General features: G+C 58.0%; 1 protein-coding gene across 2 annotated transcripts in view; it reads left to right on the top strand.

Annotated features, from left to right (window-relative positions):
• The window catches only part of CACNA1C (calcium voltage-gated channel subunit alpha1 C), a gene marked incomplete at its 3' end in the record, with an annotated part of 458,987 nt that overhangs the window by 421,038 nt on the left and 22,400 nt on the right, over nt 1-15,549 (top strand). For both annotated transcript variants that reach the window (XM_082665273.1, XM_082665272.1), the window contains 4 exons: nt 6,899-6,931; nt 9,343-9,471; nt 10,680-10,745; nt 11,374-11,465. In XM_082665273.1, the coding sequence (XP_082521399.1) occupies nt 6,899-6,931; nt 9,343-9,471; nt 10,680-10,745; nt 11,374-11,465 (320 nt within the window). The remainder of the gene's footprint in view (nt 1-6,898; nt 6,932-9,342; nt 9,472-10,679; nt 10,746-11,373; nt 11,466-15,549) is intronic.

The following is a 15,549-nucleotide window of genomic DNA, read 5'->3' as shown; positions in this document are numbered from 1 at the left end:
GGCCGGCAGGGGCCCTGCACTCACGGGCCCCACGCAGGCGCTCCCAGCCGTGGGACCCCAGGCAGCGCAGCTCAGCCGAACTTCTCCAGGCCTGAGGACTCCAGGGGATGCTCGGACGCCTGGGCCCTGGGCCATGGGGCTTGGAGGACAAGAGCGCAGGACGTGTGGGGCAGCCCCTTCCCTGCACTCTGGACGGAGGAGAGAGCAGGCGGAGGGGAGAAGGGGTGGGGGCGAGGGGGCAGGTGGGACGGCTGGGACGTGCCTCCGCCTGGAGCATCTGGGACGCACGTCGGGGCCTCGGTTCAGTCAGCACTGGTGGTGTCAGGCCAAGCCAGGTGGAGCAGCTGTGACCCTTGCCACATTCCTGTGCCCCCGTCCCCCCCACCTGTTTCCCTCTGCTGGTCCCTCCCCCGCTGCTCCAGTCCCTCCCCTTCTCAGCACCACCTCCACTGCCACGCCCCCAACAAATGAAGCCACCAAGGTGCCTTGTTCACCGGAGGGCAGCACTGACTCGGTACCGCCCGCCCCCAAAAGAAACTCTGCCTTTAAAGGGATGAAGGTAAGACTCGACCTAGAGGTGGTGTCTAGAGCGTGGATGTGAGTGAGGAGGGGCCCGGCCCCCCGTCGTCCTAAAGGGTAGTTTCTCCTCTGCTTGGGAAGGAAGTTGGCCCTGAGGGGTTGAGCAGAGCCCCGCTCGCCCAGCCGCACTCCAGCAGGGCGCGGGGAGCCATCTGCAGAGCCCGGGCTCTGCCTGCAGAGCGAGGCCCGCGTGCTGGACCGCAGGCTGCCCCAAAGCAGTGGCCTGGAGGAGGGTCCTGCAGGCCTGACCCGAAAGGCCCCTGGAACCCGTTTCTAATGGTTTTCTCCCGGCTGTCCGGTGTCGCAACAGCCGGGACCCAACGGGGCCCCTCATGCCCTCCGCCTTCTGACCGAGACCCCTCCACCTCCCGTCCTCTAATTTTCTTTCCTTTCCTCCCTCATTCTCACCTCTTCTGTCCTCATACAACCCTCTCCTCTCCCCTAAATTGGAGGACTGGACTGAAGCATGCTGTCAGGACACAGCCCTGGTTCAGCCAGACGGCCATCCATCCAGGCAGTGGGTGTCACTTGTCCCCAGCTGAGCCAGCTGCCGGGGTGTTGCCAGAGAGCGTCTAAAGCAGAGGGACCTCGAATATTCCCTGAGCTCGTGGGGGAAGTGAGGGAGCTCATTTCAGCAGGCCCCGAAACACTGACAGGTACCCCCAAAGCACTCACTGTCTAACGCTGCTTCCTGAGGGCCGGCTGCTCTCGCTGGTTTGTTTCCTTGAGTCTGTCTCTCTCTGTGTCCCTGTCTCTGTCTCTGTCTCTCTCTCTCTTTTTCTTCTCCATCCTTCAGGCTCACCGTGTCCGTCCACGTGTGTGTGTGTCTCTCTCTGTGTCCCTGTCTCTGTCTCTGTCTCTCTCCTCTGCCCCCACATATGGGATTTTGTGAGCGCTCCTGGCAAGCTGATTGTTCGTTTATTTTTCATGAGTTCCGTTGTTGGTTATCTGTTTGAATGACTGTCCCTCCCAAGGAAGATAAGACAGCCCTGGCGATTTTGTAATCAGTCCCGTGTAGCGTGAGCTCTGGCAGGTAACAGCCCCTGAGGAGCCGTCGGGCTGCAGGTGAGCAGTGAGCAGCCCTGAGTCCTCAGCCACTCCGCAGCATGACTGGCAGCACAGGCCGGTCACCACAGCTCAGCCCCCACACCGCTGCTCTGCCCTCTCCTCCAGTCCCCTTGGGGCCAAGACCCCACAAGGGGTGCTCAGAAGGGCATTTTAACTGAGTGCCTAGGACCACAAAGGTTCTCCTTTCTGGCTAGAATCTCCTTCCCCTTCTGGGTGGAATTTTCCTTTGGAGAAACAGATGTAAGCCCATGGTGGGGGGGGGCTGCCTTTCCACCCTCCGCCCTCGCATCTTTGGGGTGACCTTCACTTGCGCCCCACCCTTTTCTGTCCTTGTCTCCACCTTCCTCACAACCCCCACCTTCCCCTTCCCAGCTCTTCTCTTCCTCAAACCCAATTCCATTCCTCCATTCGTGCCGGACCGAAAAGGAAACTGGGCATAAGAATTGCTTTTGACCATCGGTATTTCCTTCACTTGCCCTCAGATTTGTGGCACCGACCCTCCGCTGTGTCTCTAGTTGACACGTGCTTACTTAGACCTTGCGTCTCCCTCCCAAGAAAGCACTTCATTCAACCTTAGAGAGCTAGCAGTTTACAACAGATTTTACTTTGACCTTAAAATTCCTTCCCTGCAGCCACCCCTGGCGGCTCTGACCGTCAGCACCTCCCAACCCCTCCACGTCCGCAGGGCCACACCTCAGCTCCCGGGATGTGCGTTTCTCCCGGTTGGAAGAGGGGCTAGAAGGATAATGAGAACCCCCACCCCTGAACGTGTGCCGGCTGGCTCCTGGCCACGAAAGCAGCGTCAGATGTCCCTAGAAGCCCTTGACTCCCGCATCCCCAGCTCTCTCTGTGTGTACCAGCCTCATATGTGCCCTCCCACCCGAGGCTAACTGGGGTCTCGCCAGCAAAGCCCAACCCCCCAGACACCCCCTACGACACCATGACGTGCTCACAGCTGAACTACCGTCTTGTCTTGCAGATCAAATCGAGATGAGATTAGAGACAGTTGGAGTAGAGAAGCAGAGCTGGTGGCGGGGGATGGCAGGTGGAGGGGGGATGGCAGGCAGAAGGGGGATGGCAGGCGGAGGGGGATGGCAGGCGGAGGGGGAATGGCAGGCGGAGGGGGGATGGCAGGCGGAGGGGGATGGCAGGCGGAGGGGGGATGGCAGGCGGAGGGGGATGGCAGGCGGAGGGGGGATGGCAGGCGGAGGGGGATGGCAGGCGGAGGGGGGATGGCAGGCGGAGGGGGGATGGCAGGCGGAAGGGGGATGGCAGGCGGAGGGGGATGGCAGGCGGAGGGGGGATGGCAGGCGGAGGGGGGATGGCAGGCGGAAGGGGGATGGCAGGCGGAGGGGGATGGCAGGCGGAAGGGGGATGGCAGGCGGAGGGGGGATGGCAGGCGGAGGGGGGATGGCAGGCGGAGGGGGGATGGCAGGCGGAGGGGGATGGCAGGCGGAAGGGGGATGGCAGGCGGAGGGGGGATGGCAGGCGGAGGGGGGATGGCAGGCGGAAGGGGGATGGCAGGCGGAGGGGGATGGCAGGCGGAAGGGGGATGGCAGGCGGAGGGGGGATGGCAGGCAGAGGGGGATGGCAGGCGGAAGGGGGATGGCAGGCGGAAGGGGGATGGCAGGCGGAGGGGGGATGGCAGGCGGAAGGCGGATGGCAGGCGGAGGGGGGATGCCAGCTGGACCCAGGTCTTCAGGTGGTGTGGGATGGAATTGATACCAGATCCACTCCCTGAGTTCTGGACAAGGGTTTTTTGTTTTCTGTCTCTTCAAGCAGAGGCTTCTGTAGGCGGGCAGCCAGTAAAAGGTCCACACGTTCCCGTGCTGTTGCTTTTGACTCGGTTCAGAGAGATGTGGAATTTCAGTGACCGATACATAACCGCTGTCTCAGCGCAGCCACGGGGATTGGGCCCTTGTCCGAGGACCTGCTGGACTCAGCCTTCCCTGCAGGGAGGCAGGTCATCTGCCCCTTTCCAAGCCAGCCTGGCCAGGAGACGCAGCCGCGGCACACAGCTGCTCTTAAGTGCCCTCGAACCGCCGATCACGGAGAACATCCTGGAAGATAGTCAGGATATCGAAATCTACCGCCTGGCCCTACCTCCCCGCTAACCCTCACCTCCCAGCTATGCAAGAAGGGGGGCCGGGAAAGAGAAGAAGGGAGAGGAAGCCATCCCTTTTTTATGTGGTCAAGAGCGATTTCCAACAACCTCTCCGTTCTCCAGAGAGACAACGGGATGTAAACTGGGAAACGCCCCACCGATTCTGGCGTCCGTCCGTCCTGGAGAACCCTCTTTGCAGGCTCTGGTGCCCCTCAGTCCCCTCGGCTCCCACGGGTGGTCTAGAGAGAGCACCCCAGTGAAAAGGAACAGTGAGGACATTCCGGAAACAAAGGCTTCATCCACTGAGGTGGTGTTTCTCATCTGGTCCTGAACTTGGGTCGGAGAGGCAGTTTTCCAGAGCCACCCCAGGTCTTTGCCGGTTGAACCATACAAGGTGACCCACATACATGTACCCAGGTGAGGGCAGGGTCTGTCCCCGCTGCTGGCCCGGGGCCTCTCTGACAGTGTCCCACCTCTGCCCCACATGGGGAGGAATAATCTCATTTCATTCCTACCAACTGCAAGAGCAAATTCAGTTAATTGCCCTGATACCCTAACCCCTTGAAAATGACCAGATCATTAGAAAGCAAAGATCAGAATGGGCGGCTGAGAAACGGGCTGCGTGCTCCCCGCTCGTGGACACGAGCTGGCGGCAGGCAGGGTGCAGGGCAGGGGGTCACCGGGAGCGAGTCTGGGGAAGCATCCGAGGGGGGCAGCTCAAGCCCTCGGGGCTCCCCATTAATCCTGCACTTAGCTCAGAAGGTAGAAGTGACGCTCGGAGGTCCCTCAGGACGTTCTGGGGGATCACAGCGATCGGCAGACACACTCGCCCGTCTCCTGGCCGCCCGGGCATCTGGGGGTGACCTTGGGCAGCAGTGCGTCAGCCAGTGGTTCTCTGTGGGCAGGGCTGTGCGACGGGCCCCCTCCTGCACTCTCCTGCAGGAATCACTCCTGGTTGCCTTCCGGCTTTGTTACGACGCATAGTTACTTTCCAGCCTGTGGACCTTGTAAGCACAGCTCCTCACATGAGGACAGGCGCACACGAGCGGCTGACAGGTGACCCTGCCCCGCAAGTCAGAAGCAGCCTCTGAAGAGGAAGACTCAAGGCCCAAGGAAAAAACGAGCCCGTGAGTCTCCACATGCTCCCCAAGTGAGGCTCGTTGGACGCTGGGTTCCCGGAGGCCCGTCCTTCCTCTCTCCACGGCCATAGGGATGGATCCTGAGGGTTACTGGGGACTTCCCTGGCGGCCCAGTGGTTAAGACTCGGTGCTTTCACTGCCGAGGGCCCGGGCTCGATCCCTGGTCTGGGAACTAAGATCCCACAAGCTGCACAGCACAGCCAAAAACAAAAGCGTTGCTGAATTCATACGTAGTGTTAAAATCGTGTGATGCCCCAGGCGATTAGAACAGACCCAAAGGCAAACCTTGGAGTAAAATGGGACTTACGGAAATGAGTCTGAAACGGGAGCATAAAAGGCTAAAAACAAGAAAACGACAGGTAAGACATTTAAAAAGCCCAAATGAAGGATTCTGAAGGTTTAAGCAGTAAAATAAGCAGTTTTGATTTTTTCACGGTTGGCAGTGAATTCGGTCGGGCCAGGTGACCCAGGCAGGTCCTCTAAAGCACCCGCATTCTGGTCCCGTTCGGGAAGGGGTTGACCCAGAAGACCTTCAGTCGTCTGCCCAGGGCTCTTGGAAGTAATGGGCAGCTTTGGTGGTTCTCAGGGAGCATCCAAGGCTAGAGCCTGCTGGGCGCTCGGCCTAGAGCCCAGCACTGCCTGTGGACTCGCCTCTGTGCGGCCCTCACACCCCTCCCCCACTGAAGCCCGGGAGGCATGGGGCTCTTCACAGGTTAACACCGGGGCGCAAGCCCCTGACCAGCCTGGAACTTCCTCCATGCGTGCGTGTGCGTGCGTGTGCGTGCGTGTGCGTGTCTGTCTCCGTGTTCTCTCAGCCTGCTGGCCAGATCCTAGACACCCCACCCCGTCCAGGCACGTGGGTGGACCTGGCAGCTGCAGCCCGTCGTGAAGCAGAGACAGATCTAGACTGTTCATAAACAACCAGAGAGGCGTCCTGTCCCTTCTCCTCCTTTCCCTCACCCCGTGTCTCCCCCAGTCCCCGAAAAGGACACGTCCCAACTTGCAATGGGAACGAAAGGAGTTTGCTGAGAAGCCTGTTACCAGAGAAGTACTTTTCAGTCTGCGAGCAAGTGTCTGCTTGTGCACATTTCCGTCCTTGAAAAACCCCGTTACATGTTCTCCTTGTTTATCCCTTGAAAACAGAAACACAGGAGCAACTCTCTGAAAGTGGAGGGTGAGAGTGAAGTCGTGGCCTTCTAGAAGCAGTTGGCAGCCCAGGCGGCGGGGACCAGTCCCGGCTGTGCTCTGTGTGCGGGGCTGCAGGGCAGGGCACCTTCCCGGATGCAGCTCAGGGCTGCTGTGGGATGCGCCCCTGAGGCCAGGCCCCTCGGCCCCTGCCCCCTAATGGGCCCAGAGTCAGACCCCTGAGAACAGCTCCTCGGGGTGTTAACAATAATGTCCTAAATTGTGTGCAGGGCTTTCAAATTTAATAAACAGATCCACGCTCGTTTATCTCAGGCCGGTGTCCAGGGTCCACACCTGGAGATCAGGAGCCAGCAGGCCCTTCTCCCTGAGCCTCAGCTTGAGGGGGTAACTGAACCTCAGTCTTCCCCTGGACCTGGGGGGCCACTGCCCCTGGGCCCCTTTGCTCAAATACACGTGGGCAAAGCGCAGCCTTGGGAACAGGCACGGTCTCTCGCCTTCAGCGGGCAGTGCTGGGTAAGCGAGTGCAGGGTCAGCCCCTGGAGGCTACCTTAGGGCACACGGCTGATTCAGGACAAACAAAACCTCCATCCGCAAACTCCGGAACACTCCGTGATAACAGGTGTGAATTAGTAGTTAATCTGTAGCCAGAGATGGTTCCGGGCAGGAGAACACCCAGAGTCCTCGCTGGGTGGGAGCCCACTCTGGCGGCCCCCGGACGCTGCCAGGCCTGTGCCGTGTACCCTCCCCTTGGCGCTGTCGCCCTCTCCTGCCACTGCGTTGCTCCTGTGTTACCAAGACCTAGAACGCCGGCGTCTTTTTCGGAGACTCATTACAGCTCATCTCTGTCTGCCTTTCTTTAAAGCCAGCTGAACATACCCAATGCTCTCCCTTTATGGTAAGACCGAACCTCCAAACCACGCTGTCAGCTTCTGTGACCCCCTCTAACGTACCCACCTCCCCCACCCGACCCCCCGCATCTCGGAAGCCAGCCCCCGATGCATGCTGCCCGTGTCTGCCGTGCGCCTTGCCTGCCTGGTCTGTAGCTGCCGAGTGCCGCGTGCGACATCTCCATCCTAGAGCTTTCCTGTGGGTGGCGGTTCACCATGACCTTGACTGTCTAATGAGCCACGGGGAGAGAATCGGACCCGAGGGCCATTTCCTGTTAAACGTCCTGAGGACTCCGCTGGCTGACGGCCCCACCCTGAATCTGTCGTGGGGTTTGCGTGGGGCGCCCACGAGCGCCACGGCGAGGCCTCTGGGAAAGAGGAAGGAGAGGTGACATAGCCAGAGACGGGGAGGTCCTCCTAGTCACCAGGCCGTCCTCCAGCTCTGAGTCAAGGCCCCAGTAAGCGGTGAAGCTGGGTTCATTACCCAGAGAGTGGTTGGATTTCCTATCACCCCAACAGTGTTACCTGTGAGGGGCATGAAAACTAGGCCACGCCCGCTTCACTGCAGCAGACCGTCTGGTGGGAGCCGCTTCTGCTCTAGGAATCTTTGGCTAAAGTGATAGAGAGGCCGACCGGTGTGACCTTGAAGTCTCCTTGGAACAGCTGTCTCCAAGAGGCTGCTGTCACAGACTTCAAACGTGGGCCAAGCGTGGGTTTTTAGGAGGGCCGGTGAATGGGTTGATTCCCCGAACCCCAGAGGTCAGCAGACAGAGGCAAGATCGGTGGGGATGTTTCCTGATGAAGCCCACGACCATAGCCGGAAGGGCTGAGCCTGGACGTGCTGCCCGTGTGTCACCGGTCAGTGGAGCGTAAGGCACCTGCGGCGTCTGAACCCAGGACGAGCTCAGACTGGAGGCTTGCGTCTTGCTTTTTAACGAGTCAGATGCAGATGCCTCTGCGGCGCCAACCTCCCAGACTCTCGGTGCCCAGCTGAGTTCCGTGTAAGCTGACGCTCTCTTCTGGCTCCCTTCCGGAGCACAGTGGGGCTGACGGCCGAGTTCCAAGGCCCTGAGCCTCCTCTGCCCTTCCTCTGGGGAAGCACCACCTCCTTTGAAGGAGAGAAAGTAGAATTTCACGTAGGTGCACGGGTGACAGAAATGCAGAGATGAAGGGCATCAAAGACTTCAAAATGCAGACAGGTAGGGCCCGGGGGCCAGACGGCCTGCTGCCGGGGCCACCCCAGCCCCTGCGGCCCCCAGCCACCAGCCCGCCCCAAGGGACCAGCTCTGGCTCAGAAGAAGGATAGACGCAGCCCGCCCCAGGAGGAGCAGGGTGTGCTGGCGCGTGTAAAACCCGGCCCCCTCAGGGGGCTCCTGCTCTGATCGGGGTGAGGGGAGCGGCCCCTGGAGCCCCGGTCACAGGGTCAGAACCAGGAGCCGCGAGGGCTCGGGCGCTGGTGGGATTTTCGTAGGCGTGGCCAGGCCAGATCTGACCTGGAGACGGTCAGAAATGAAGCCAGAGGAGCGGGAGTTGAGAATCGGGGCCCACGTGGGGCCCAGCAACTACCCGGCCGGAGGCGCCTCCAAGCAGGGGGCCTGAAGCAGGAGCCGTAACAGGAAGCCCGAAGGTCCGTTCTCTCCCGGTGCCCACGGGGCTGGGGGCTGCACTGGCTCTGGGGAACCGGCCAGCTCCCGGGCACCACCCAGCTCTCTGGCCGGTGTGGGCAGGAGGGGGGTCGGGGGTCATTTTGTGCTGACTGTTCCCAGATCTGGAGGAGAGGGTGACGGGGCTGCGTGTCCGGCCCCCGACCCCCGGCCAGGCATGCGCCGGCCCCAGGCTCCCCCAGGCCCAGCAGCCCCGGGCCCGCTCCAGGACACCCCTGGGGAGCCCACCCGCCCCGAGCAGGACCCCTCGGTCCTCTCACGGCAGGGAGACCCGTCCAGGGCTCACGCTCCACTGCCTGGGCCTCCACCCCTCCCAGGCCTGCGCAGCCGGCGGGCCCAGGGCAGAAGGGAGCGGAGGGGCAGCAGGGGCTGTGGCCCGGGCCCATCCACAGCCGTGGGGGGAGGTGGCACACCGAGTGCTGAGGCTGGGCAGCCCCCGCCCCCCAGGACCTCCAGAGCGCTGGTGCCGCTCGGGACGCCGGACCCTCAGCTGAGCCAAGCAGGAGGGCAGCAGGGGCACCAAGGCGGCTCTCGGCCTAGATTTCAGAGCAGATGGAATTTCTAGGGAATCACCTGCCGCCCCCGCCCCGGGGGGGGACTTAAGACCAGGGATGCTGGGGCAGAGGCTCAGGGCCTGGGCACGGCCGGGCGCCTCAGAGGCCTGGGGCTGGGCCTACCCGTGGGCGCCGGGAGAGTCGAGTGCAGCCGGCCCCCGCCGCCCGCCTGCGTGTTAACTGCTGTGTTAACGGCCCCAGAACGCGGAGGAGAACTCCCGCATCTCCATCACCTTCTTCCGCCTCTTCCGGGTCATGCGTCTGGTCAAGCTGCTGAGCCGTGGGGAAGGCATCCGGACGCTGCTGTGGACGTTCATCAAGTCCTTCCAGGTACCCCCCGGCCCCCTCCCAGTACCCACCTGGGACGATGCTCCCAGCTGAGGGGAGGCTGCGAGCGTGCTGTTTTCTTCTCTCTTTTGTGGATTTGCCCCGAGAATTGACTGCACAGAGGGGTTTTGGGGGTGGAAGAGGTTTGAAAGCCATGGGCAGAGGTGGCCCGATGACCCCTCCCAACTCGGGTGTTGTCAGCCCGGGGCTGGCACCCTCGTCCCGGCCGTGGTTCAGCAGGGTCTGCTGCCCGCACCTGCTTAGGGACTTAGCCGGACCCCCCGGGACCCTGGTGTGCCCCGTGTGGACCCAGGGCTGCCCACCGCGGGGCCAGTTCTCTGCCCCGAGCACTCGTTTCCTTCTGTGAAAGCAGAATGACGGTGGCCCCGGCCTCAGCCCTGGGTGACTGTACCGGGCCCACGTGCTCACCCACCCCCGACATTTCCTGGGCGCCACTGAAGGTGGAGCCCGAGCGCCCACCAGGCCGGATGGCCCGTGGTCCCGCGGTGCCACCTGGTGGTGTGCGGGCTCCATCCACCCCGTGAGCCGCGAGGCCCCCTCCCGGGGAGGAGGCGGCGAGCACACCGAGAGAGTAAAGCGCAGAGGCCGGCCGGCCGCGGGCCAGGCCCTGCCCAAGCATCTTGCGAGCCTTAAATCAGCCAGGCCCCAAACCCCCCGAGGTCGTTGCTTTTCTCCCAATTTTTCAGATGAGGACCCTGAGGCTCAGGGAGGTTAAGCCCAGCCCAGCTCCCACAGCTACAGTGGCGCAAACGGGCGTGAGCCCAGGGTCTCGCTTTTGTCTAGTGCCCCTTCTCCTGCCTTTCCTACACCTGGCGGAGCAGCTTACGGCTGTGGGGGGGGGGGCTGCTGGGTGTCCCCCACGGCCCTCCGGCTGCACGAGGACAGGTGGGTGGCGGGAGGGTGTTTTGCTCTTTCTAGATTGTTGGTACCGAGGGAGCATCATGCCAAGCCCCGAGCTCAGAGCCCACCTTCCTGGGCGGACCTCCCCAGGTCTCAGGTGCTTGACACCCAGGTGAGGGGAGGGGTCGGCACCAGGCTCAGGCTCCTCCCATTTAGTGCCCAGAATGTCTGCGGGGCTCCTGGAAGTGCCCCCCAAGCCAGGCAGCAGCTGGCGACTGAGGAGACGCCGCCCGGGGAGGGGCCCAGCCGCCGGCGCCCCGCCGACCTCACGGCGTCTGTGCCCCCGCCAGGCCCTGCCCTACGTCGCCCTCCTGATCGTGATGCTGTTCTTTATCTACGCCGTCATCGGGATGCAGGTACGCCCGGCCCCCAGCCCGCATCCCCTGACACCCGCCCCTCCTTCTGAGGCTGGAAGGGTCACCGGAATTGGACCTCTCCCCCCACCCCCGCGGTGTCCTGGGGGTGCACAGCTCTCAGACCCTCTCTCCCCGTTGCCCCTGGCCCAGGTTCCACTCTCTCTAGGGAAAAACTCACCCAAGTTATGCGAAGGGCCTATTTGTTAATTATTCCTCAATAAAGTATTTTTTAAAGAGGAAAGAAAACTCGTCTCAAGAATCTGCAGCCAAAAGAAAAGGAAAAAGAAAGAGGAAGGCCAGCGAGCCTTGTCCCCGCACAGATGCGGGGTCGGGGTCTCAGCCTCCACCCCCTCTCAGCCCCGCTCCCGCTGGGCCCAGGGCCCGTCCCGAGGGCCGAGGGCACTTTTCTTCGATGCTTGTCCGGAGTGGGGTCCTGGGATCAGGGGCTGGACAGGGCAGCAGGTACCTGCCCCCGCGAGGCCTTCCAGGTCACAGAGGGGACTCTGTTCAGCTTATGGGCCAGCCCATCCAGGGTGAACTGTGACCCCTGAAGAGACCGTTGAACGATGGGTGGGAACCAGGACCCCTCTGTCCACAGCTCACGGACCCCGTCCTCTCCCCCTGCCAGGTGTTCGGGAAAATCGCCCTGAATGACACGACAGAGATCAACAGGAACAACAACTTCCAGACCTTCCCCCAGGCCGTGCTGCTGCTCTTCAGGTGAGCGTGCACACAGGTGCGGACAGGTGCACACGGGACGCCTGCCCGGCGCGGCCCTGGCCTGGGCGCACCACGAGAGCTGGGGCTGGGGGACCGGGAAGCCTTCCTCTCACTGTCGTTCATAACCACTGGACACGGCCCCTGCCGCTGACCCTGGAAGCCAGTAGGGGGTCAGAATCGAACTCCAAGAGCACCCTGGTTGGAAGCTGAGCCAGGCCTGCAGCACACTCGCTATGTGACCTTGAGTGACCTTGAGCGAGACAGCGGATGCCTCCGAGCCTCAGTTTCCTCCTCAGACAAGCCCAGCTGCCGGAGTGGGTGCCACTGTCCGTTTCAGTGGTTCCGTCCACAGCACTTAGTTCCCCCCCTCGGATGAGCCGGCGCCAGCCTTCACCCTCTGGGGAGGCCACGGCCACAGGTACAGCTGGGGACGGGGTGTGTCCCGCCCGACCCCGAGGGAAGGAGTCCGTGCGGCAGCCCCGTGTCCTTCCTCCTCTGGATCCCAGTGACCCCCTGGGCTGCCCCTCCCCTGGCTCTTCTCACCATCCAGCTCGTCACAGCCTGGGCTCTGGGACCCCCACCTGGTCCAGGGCTGGTGGTGATGAGAACTGTTTACTCAGTCCCTGCTGATGCCTAGATTCCATTCCAGCACGTGTACTCTCCGTGCTAAGGTGCTGGGAGAGGCACTGAGCCCTTACCGGCCCCTGGGGTTCTTTCCGAAGATCCAGGGACCCTCCCCATCAGATAACCCCACCTTCACTGTGCTCTGTGGAATCCTTTCCCCACACCCGAGCCCACAAACCGTTATTGCTCAAAATGTGTTCAGTCAGAATGGCAGTCCCCTTAAGTATCAGTCCGACGTCACCCTCCCTCAGGTGGTAGCCGTGAGAACATGGGGCCATCATAAACCACAGCCTCACAGCAACGTTGACTCCTGAGCCGCATTTAAATATGGGATTTGGACACACGTGAGCCAGGGCACATGGGTCTCCCCTCGCCTTTCCTAAAGTCCTTGACGACAGGAGATAGTTTGTGAAAGAATAAGGAAGGATAAAAGCCAAGAAAGAGTGCCATTTTGAGCCAGCAGTGCTGAGGAAGTCTTCAGCGGAGGCAAGCAGATGGGATTCAATGGACAAAGGACCAGGTTCGGAGGAAAACACATCCCAAAGCAGGTGAGCCTGTGAAGGGGCAAGAGCGGCCAGGGCCTCCCCAAGCTCAGGGTCCACAGGGGCCAGGCACCAGGACAGCTGGTGGCCCGCGTTTGGAGAGCGTTTGCTGATGCCCACAAGCTGAAAACAGAGCCCTGCCACCACAGCCTGGGCTTTGGGGTCTAAGAAGTAGAGCAGGGCCCCAAGGGAACTCACCCTTTAAGAGAAGCTACCTGTCCACTCCACCTGGCAGCACATCTTGTCTTGTCTTCCGTGGTCCCCAGAGATGCTCCTGCAACGAGAACTTGATCCACAGAGTTGTGTACTGGACTCTCGATCACAAAGAGCAGTAACAGTCACCCCAAAGTACTGGGGGAAAACCAATGTCAAAAAAGAAGTCACCACGCTCACCTAACAGATGAATGAACACATCAGGAGGAAAAGAATAGGGAGGTGAAAAATATCTGAAAATAAGCATCATTTGTGTCTTTAGAGAGATTATAGAACCTGGCACATCTGTCAAATTAGAAAGGAGTGGGGGGAGGAGGAGAAGTCATTATTAATCAGAACAAATTAACAAGAGAATTAATTAAATTTAATTAAAGAGAGAACTCAGAAAATATACAATTGTTAAAATATTTATTTATGTTTGGCTGCACTGGGTCTTCGCTGCTGCATGCGGGCTTTCTCCAGCTTCGACGAGTGGGGGCGACTCTTCGTTGTGGTGCACGGGCATAAAAAATTAGGAATTAACCAGAAAACCAGTAGTCCCTCCAAAATCTGTTCACTTAAATGTTTCGAGCCACTCTTCTAAATAACTCGCACCTGAGGCTACAAACTACTCAGAAATGAGAATGTGAACACACTATATCTTCCTTTTTTTTTTTTTTTTTTTTAATGAGACCCCCTCGCCTGGGCCTGAGATTGTTTGGTTTATTTATTTAAGTTTTGTTTTTTGTTTTTTGTTTTTTTAAATTTTTGGCTGCCTTGAGTCTTAGTTGCGGCACGCGGGGTCTTTCCTTGTGGCACACAGGCTTCTCTCTAGTTGTGGCGTGCAGGTTTCTCTTCTCTAGTTGTGGCGTGCAGGCTCCAGGGCGCGTGGGCTCTGTAGTTTGTGGCACGCGGGCTCTAGTTGAGGCGCACAAGCTCAGTAGTTGTGGCGCACGGGTTTAGTTGCCCTGCGGCATGTGGGATCTTAGTTCCCTGACCAGGGATCGAACCCATGTGCCCTGCATTGCAAGGCGGATTCTTTACCGCTGGACCACCAGGGAAGTCCCACGCTCTATCTTAAATTTATGAGATGCACCAGTAAGCCAAAGGACAATTCAGAGCCAAAATTAACTTTTTTTTTTAATTTACAGCAAGTAAACGAATAAATGGGAAAAGAATAGGAAAATAACCCCAAAGTGTGAAGGAATGCATTTATTAAAATAAAAGCAGAAATTAATAAAATATAAAACAAAAACATTCATCAATAAACTCTAAAACTGATTCTTTGAAAAGACCAATAAATAGACAAACTTTCATCAAATTCAATTTTTTTAAAAAGAAGCAACAGCAGGAATAAGAAAAGCAACATAATTATAGATGTGGAGTGATTTTTAGAATGATGAGAATATTATGAACAAATGAATGCCGATATATTTGAGTATCTAGACGAACTAGATGCTTTTATATAGGAAAAGAGAAATCACAAAAATTGTCTTGAGAAGAATATTTTTTTAATTAACCACAACAGAAATTGAAAAGGTGGTCAAAATTTTAGTCCTCTAAAAGGCTAGATCCAATATATTTATGTTTGCTATTTGCCAAAATATCAAAGAATAAATCATTCCTATGTTACATAAACTTTCCAGGAGTAAAAATGGGTAGGAAACCTCTTTCTGTAAGACTAACATACGGCTGATACCAATAAGAAAGAGAAGAAAGTAAGAACTAGAGATATAAAAATATGTAGACATAACTATTTTGGTTACAGAGAACAGGCTAATCCGACTAGAAAACCCAAGCAAAGCAACTCAAAAGCCTTTATAACAATTAAAAGGACCAGGAAGGTGACAATTAACAAAGGAAAACAATCACTTTCATGTACTGATAATGTACTAGTGTGGGCAGCCTACTGTAACACCATAAATGGAGTGGCTCAAACAGCAGACATTTCTTTCTCACATTTCTGGAGGCTGGAAGTCCAAAATCAAGGTTTCATGATTCTGTTCCTGGTGGGAGCCTCTTCCTGGCCTGCAGATGGCGGCCTTATCACCGTGTCCCCGCTTGGTGGAGAGAGAGGAGAGCACCAGTCTCCCTTCCTGTTCTTATAAAGATGCTAATCTCATCATGAGGCCCCGGCCCCATGACCTGATCTAAACTTAAGTGCCTGCCAATGCTGTCACATTGAGGTTTGGGGCCACAACATACAAACTCTGAGGGGACTCATACATTCAGTCCGTAACAGGTAATAGCTGATCCGTAAATATAATAAATGAGCTCATAAGCTATCACTTTTCAACATGATACTGCAAGTTTTATCCAATGCAATAAGACGAGAAAAATAAACCAAAGGGTAAGAATTGGAGAAGAAGAAAAAATTAAATGCCAAAAAAATTGATTGCCAAACTCAACAACAAGAAAATAAACAATCCAATTTAAAAATGGGCAAAGGACTTGACATTCCTCAAAAAAAGATAAGTGAATGGCCAATGAACCTAGGGAAAAATGTTCAAAATCACTAATCATCAGGGAAATACAAACCCAAACCACAATGGGCTAGCACCCCACACCCATCAGGAGGGCTGCTGTCAGAAAAACAAGCGCTGATGAGAATGTGGAGAGGTTGGAAGCTTTGTGCATTACGTGTAAGAACGTAAAATGGCAACAGCCACTGCTGAAAACTGTACGACGGTTCCTCAGAATATTAACAATAGATTAAAAATACCATG

Source organism: Grampus griseus (assembly GCF_964374135.1).
Source record: "Grampus griseus genome assembly, chromosome: 11".
Taxonomy (NCBI): domain Eukaryota; kingdom Metazoa; phylum Chordata; class Mammalia; order Artiodactyla; family Delphinidae; genus Grampus; species Grampus griseus.
The sequence above is the reverse complement of the archived record's forward strand: the minus strand, read 5'-3'. Positions and strand labels throughout refer to the sequence as shown.